At 44.3% G+C, this 6,531-nt stretch overlaps 1 protein-coding gene across 1 annotated transcript in view; it reads right to left on the bottom strand.

The window, feature by feature from the left end:
* LOC103263014 (dedicator of cytokinesis protein 2-like) overlaps window positions 1-6,531 on the bottom strand; it is a 298,126-nt gene that overhangs the window by 182,420 nt on the left and 109,175 nt on the right. Inside the window, exon 23 of the mRNA XM_008060687.2 lies at window positions 724-832. Within this exon, the coding sequence (XP_008058878.2) occupies window positions 724-832 (109 nt within the window). The remainder of the gene's footprint in view (window positions 1-723; window positions 833-6,531) is intronic.

The raw sequence follows: 6,531 nt of genomic DNA, 5'->3' as shown, positions 1-6,531 counted from the left end.
TGTGAGACTCCAACTCAAAAAAAAAAAAAAAAAAGAATAATGTCGATTTTTTTTTTAAAAAGCAGCAATCTGCATGAAACTCATTGATTCAGATAAATGTGTTTGGGTTTTACTTATTCAGGACACATCAGGTAGCCCCCCTACCATTAGCCCTGTGCTTGCGAAAGTTCTGTGAAAGTTCTGAAGTCTTCCCAAAACAGCCTCTTCATTCACACTCTGTGTTGCTAAGTTCTTTCCCAAACACAGGGCTAGGCCTCAAGGTTTCTCCAAGATTTACAGACTTTGCAGATAAGCATCATGAACCAAGCATTAGAGGACCCATTCTCTCCAAAGCGCCTCTTGTTTTTTGAGGAGACCTTGTTAATCGCAAAAAAAGAAACTGAGTTTATGGTATCAAAAATAAAACATGAACTACTGAAGCCTCAGTTTATGAGACTGCCACCTTAACTATTCTCACCATCAAAAGCAGATCTGTTTCGACTTTTTTCCTTCCAGGTAACAAAAGCTTCAGAGTTATTTTAAAAGAAGGTACTACAACAGTAAACATGCTTTCTCTTGCTCAGAGGAGGCTTTAGACATCTTGATTCTTAAACCATGTGGCCAAGCCCAGGCCTTCAATTAAGACAAGGTTGCATATTTAAGCAAAAGTAGGCGTTATCTCAGCATGCAGTTATTTATTGGATGATCAAGGAAAAGACAGATTTTACTATGGTGTAAACCAACCTGCAGAAGGATGGTGGTTTTATATTGACTTTTCATCAGGTTGTTGATAGATTCAAAGAGCCGCCTCATGGATTCTTCAAACTCCATCTGTTCCTTGCCTTCATAAAGCCTGCAAAAAGATACATCTGGGTCATTTCTCAAGCCAACAGGCAGAGCCTTTGAAAGTGTGTGCCAGCCACAACCTTCATTTAAAATTTAAAAGGAAAGGGGGTGGGAGGTGGGGACTTAAGGAAGCAGGAGTGGGTTCTGCAGTTGTCACATGCATAATTCACTGTGGAACGAGCCTCCTAGCCACCACCCCAGACAGAAACCTGCCAACGAATACAGAATACAGTGTATGTGCCCCCTTCGATCTTTTTTTAAACCCTGAGAACCCTCAAAGGAAGGAAATTTGTCTGAGCTGAGGGGACATTAATAATTTCACCCTTCTGTAAGAATCAAAGGGGAGATTGTGGTCATCAGATGTTCAAAGTCTCTTGAAAACATCAAGGAGAAATATTTTCATATAGATTTTCACATATCCATTGCCTGCTTGTCAGATGAGTATTGAGAGTCTGTCCTACGTCAGGGGCCAGTGACTTTCCTGACCCCTCATCTCAGGAATGTTCTTATTACCCTATTTAAACTTTGTTCCTCTGATTATAGAGACCTTATACTGTTACTTTTTTTAAAAAAAAAAAACTGTTATTGTTAAATAAAGCTGTACTGTTATTGTAAAAAACCCGATAGAAATATATAACTTGGGCCAGGCGCGGTGGCTCACGCCTGCAATCCCAGCACTTTGGGAGGCCAAGGCGGAAGGATTGCTTGAGCCTAGGACTTTGAGACTAGCCTGGGCAACATAGTGAGATCTTGTCTCTACAAAAAAAGCAAAAAATTAGCTGGGAAATCTGTAGTCCCAACTACTCAGGAGGCTGAGGTGGAGCCTGGGAGGATTACCTGAGCCCAAGAGGTTGAAGCTGTGGTAAGAGTGATTGCACTACTGCACTCCAGCCTGGGCAACAGAGTAAGACTCTGTCTCAAAAAAGAAGGAGGAGGAGGAGGAAAAGGAGGAGCAGGAGAAAAATGCATAACTTAGAGACTCCTCATTAATCCAACCAGGGAGATCGGCTATTGCCAACATGTGGATATGTTTCCTCCCAGAGACTTTCAATGCCTACTCATGTACATGTGTAATGTCACGTAGAACCATCCCCTAATATAAAGACTGTCTCCAGTTCTGAGTCTTATCACCCCCTTCCCCAGTCTCAGGAGTGTTGTTCAGCCCAAGGCTTTTCCAAACAAGCTTTTGTCAGCAACCGTGATATATCCGTGGCCTAATCTGTGGCATCCAGTGTGAAGTACACAGAAGAGCGCTCCTGTCTCCAACTCAGATAAAGAGTCCCTCCTGTCACAGCCCTGCAGGCTCAGAACACCTCAGAGCGCCGGGGCATGGGTAAAGGTGGTTTCCTCAGATAAAGTCCTGACACACTTAACAGGTTTGTTTGCTCATCAGCCACAGAACAGGCCCGCCAGTCACGGCCCACCTGAGCACTGTCTCCACTAAGTCTCCACCATCCTCTCACCCTTCCTTCCTCTTCTTTCTGTTTTGTTTCTCTGGCTCCAAGTGAGTGTCTCTTCTGTGTACCTCCTTGAGTATTAACCTCTCTCTTTCTTTCTGTAGGTCTCTATGTCTTTATCTCTGCTTCTCGCTCTCTGTGATTCTGTCACTCTTTGTCTTAGTCACTTTGTACCTCTCTTTCTCTCCATCTTTTCCTAACTAGCCTCTCTCTGAAGTAAGAAGTGAAAGGAGCCGGGCTCAGTGGCTCAGCCTGTAATCCCACGCCTTTGGGAGGCTGAGGTGAGGGGATTGCCTGAGCCCGCGGGTTCGAGACCTGCCTGGGCAGCGAGACCTCATCTCTACAATAAATCAAAAAATCAGCCGGGCATGGTAGCGCATGCCCGTAATTCCAGCTACTTGGAAGGCTGAGGTGGAAGGATCGCCAGAGCCCAGCAGGTCGAGGCTGCAGTGGCCGGGAGACACCAGTCTGGGAGACAGAGTGAGACTCCGACTCAAAAAAAAAAAGAAGTGAAAGGGAAGCCAGTGGGAATGTTCTAGTTGGTTACAGGACCCAGCAACTGTTGATGACTTTCTGGGTATCTGGTTCAAGGTCACAGAGACAAAACTATGAGAGGAGCCAGGAGCCCTGAGGTGCAGCTCACTCTTCTCCCCACTCCCTCCTGAACCTTTTTGCCCTGCTGCCACAGAGGTATTTGCCGTAGAGTATGTATTCCAAGTCAGTCGGCTCTGGGTTCAAATTCCCACTCCTCAAGGTGGACACTTTATTGACAATAGCAACCATAACAGAGCATCACTATGCCCCTCTTCACGTACGTGTGTTAAATTGCTTACTCCTCACAACCTCACCTCAAAGCAGGCCCTACCATTATGCCCATTTTACAAGTTAATGAAGCATAAGCAGCACACCCGAGAACGCCACACCAGCAATGTCAGAGCCAGAACTCAGGTCTGACGGGAGGGGGCTCCTGAGTCTGTCCTCTCACACTGCTTGGTTCTGCCCTTTACCACCCCTCTTGGTTTCCACAAGTCTTGGCTTCTTGTTGGCAAGGTGCAGGCCATCATAGTACTGTGTCCAAGGACTGCAAGGACCAACTAACACACAAAGTGCTGAGCGCAGTCCCTGACCCCAGGGCAGGTGAGCTGCTGTCCTGCTGTCATTAACTGGAGTGGGATGATATTATTGCTATCATCTCCACTCCTCAGAGAAGGAAATGGAAAACTCTCAAGAGGTTGGAATGTGCTCAAATGCCATCAAGGTGTATATGATGGGGCCAGAGTGTCCCAGGCTGCTTCAGGCAGAGAAGGGAAGATTGATTCCAATATGCTGGTGGTCGGTCTCCCCGTGAGATGGCGCTGTTTTTCTTTGTGCCCAAGGCCAAGGACTCTACCTAAAGCATGGTCCATCCCTCAAGTCTTTTGCCTTGAAATGTTACTCTTTCCACTAGTAAATTTCATCACCATCATTGATACTGGTCTAAAGTACTGAACCTGCCCACCCTGTTATACATACATGTTACATTCTCGTGGGCTCTTTCTGTGTAAAGTGTGTGTGTGTGTGTGTGTGTGTATGTGTGTGTTTCTGCCCGTCCTCCTGGGAACCACCTGCTCCACCCACACAGGTGGCCTCCACAACACTTTCCTGCTGATTGACCTGCCCACCGCCACCCTCCATAACTGCACGTCTCCATGGCAGTTGTCCCACTGGAATTTGTCATTTTTAACAAAGAGACATAAAAACAGGCTTTGTTGGGAGTCATCTCAATGACAATACTCCAGGGGTTCCCAACTTCCCTGTGTCTGATTATTTAAATCTTTTTGGATTTTACAAGATATATATATATACAATTAAACTCCCTGTTTTGCTTAGGCTTGCCCTGATTGGTTTCATTGCAACCTCTCTCTAGTGAGAACTTGGAATAGTGGAACGAGCTTCTTCCTGCAGCTTCTCGGGGTTCTAAACCAAGATCTGTTGGGGAGCCCATTGAGCACTTAGTCCATGCTCTCATTGGACAGATGAAGAGACAGAGCCAGAATGGGGACGTGACTTGGCATCACCATCTTTTAAATATTACTTAACTGAGGTGGGAAGGAAAAGAGACTTTTTTAGACTATAAGACCAAGTCAAGGCTCTGCACTCAACTATAAACTTTGTAGGAAATGGAATTTGATTTCCACAGAAAGAGATGTGATTTGTTCTAGGTCACAAGCTGTACCAGTGGTACAGCTCAACCAGAACAGGTATTCTTCTTCCATGCTCTGAGAATCCAGCAGGGGAAGGCAGATGACACAAAACCACGACCAGGGCCTATGCCTCAGTGGGAATCCAACCCTTTCCCTGCTACTCCCATCACAAGTTAAGTACCTTAACACCACACGCAAGTCCAGGGATGAAGATACAGTCTTTCATCTGCCTAAATTTATAAAGGGTGAAAATTAATCCAGCTGGTAAATGAGAAAAATATACACATACACACACACACACACACACACACACACACACACATACACACACACACACAATTTATTTTTAAGCCAGTGAATGGCTGGGAATAGGAAGAAGAATCAGAGGTCATGACTACAGTTGAAAGGAAGAAAGTAAAGAAAAAGTTAGTGTGAAGGATTTTGCTATCAAGCTAGACTCCACCATAGACTGGCTGTGTGGCCTCAGCAAATTACTTTTCTAAAATCTTACTTTCCTTGTTGATTAAAGAGAGCTATAATGCTCACTCAAGGGTTTATTTTGAGGTGAAAAAAATGAGATAACAACTTTCAAGTACTTAATATTGTAACTGGCATTTAATTAGTGTTATGTAAACACTGGCAATTATTATTGTTGTTGATTCCCAAGCACAGAAGTGATTATATTGGCAAACTGGCAAACTCTCTGATCTGAGTGTAAATAAGTAGGTGTATGCCACAACATTTGACTAATTTTTAAAAAATGTTTGCAGAAATGTGTCTCACTATGTTGTCCATACTAGTCTCAAACTCCTGCCCTTAAGTACTTCTCCCAACTCAGCCCCCAAGCAGCTGGAACTACAACAGGTATAGGCCATCACATTTGATCAATTTAAAAAATTGTTTTTGTAGAGACAAGGTCTTGCTATGTTGCCCAGGCTGATCTTAAGCTAGCCTCAAGCAATTCTCCTGCCTCAGCCTCTCAAGCAATTGGGACTACAAATGTGCACCACTGTGTCCAGCTGTAAAATATATATTTCAAATAAGACTTGACTGCAGATTTTTTTAAAACTGTAAGAGTTTTAGATTATATGGAAGAAATAACCTGAAGATAGTGGGGCAAGTAAGCTTGGGGAGACCTCCCCTGAGAAGTTTCAAAGGAAAATAACAATGCCTCATCTATCTGTGATGCTTGAAACAGGGCCTTGAAGTCAAGGGCACAGCAGGCATAGCTTCCAGAACCTTCTTCAGTGCTTGGTCCCTGTGATGGCTTCGGTAGGTAAACATTTTTTCCTGGCCTAGGATGCCTGGAAAGATAACTTTGGAAACCAACTGATTATGCCAGGAAACAAATTATTGAAGGACCCTTAGTCCCGACCACAGGAAAACTGGAACAGCCTGAGAGGCACTATTCTGGGGCATGCAAGTCTGGCCACAGCCAGAACTTTGGATCCCCAGGCTCGGATAAATATAGAACTGTTCGGCCAGCATGTGATTCATTAAGAAGACACTGTGCACAGCTGAGCACTCACTAAATGTAAACGGAGCCACATATGGTGTGTACAAAGCTTTGCGCCACCTCTTCCATGCAGGTACATTCAGCCTCAACCTAAAACTGAGATGTTAACCTTAGGCTTGTTGTCCAGGGGAGCAGAATCTAACCAAAGCTCTGCAGAGCAAATGGGAAGATTTGCTTTAGAAGCCAGGGATGGATGGAGCCAGGTATCCATCTCCCCTGATACCTTTCCTGCCACTTTGAGGCAATGGAGAGGTTTAGGTGGCACTGCCTGGATTCCAAACCCTGCTCTGTCACTTGTGAATTAGGTGACCTTGGCTAAGTTATTGAATCTCTCTAAGACTCCATTTTCATATTAGTAAAATGGTATTAGTCCCATAAGTTGCTGTAAGATCAAATAATGCATGTAATGCCATAAGCACAGTGTTTGGCATATAGTCAACAATAAATGTCTGCTATTATTACCTCATCTTCAATTTTTCTTACAGATCCTCCTCTTTTTGCTTCCTGAATTTTTTTTTTTGAGTTAGAGTCTCACTCTTGTCACCCAGGC

Source organism: Carlito syrichta, unplaced genomic scaffold (genome assembly GCF_000164805.1).
Source record: "Carlito syrichta isolate Samal-C Ts95f unplaced genomic scaffold, Tarsius_syrichta-2.0.1 Scaffold304701, whole genome shotgun sequence".
In the NCBI taxonomy this organism is placed as follows: domain Eukaryota; kingdom Metazoa; phylum Chordata; class Mammalia; order Primates; family Tarsiidae; genus Carlito; species Carlito syrichta.
Note: the sequence above shows the minus strand (reverse complement) of the source record. Positions and strands in the feature narration are given on the sequence as shown.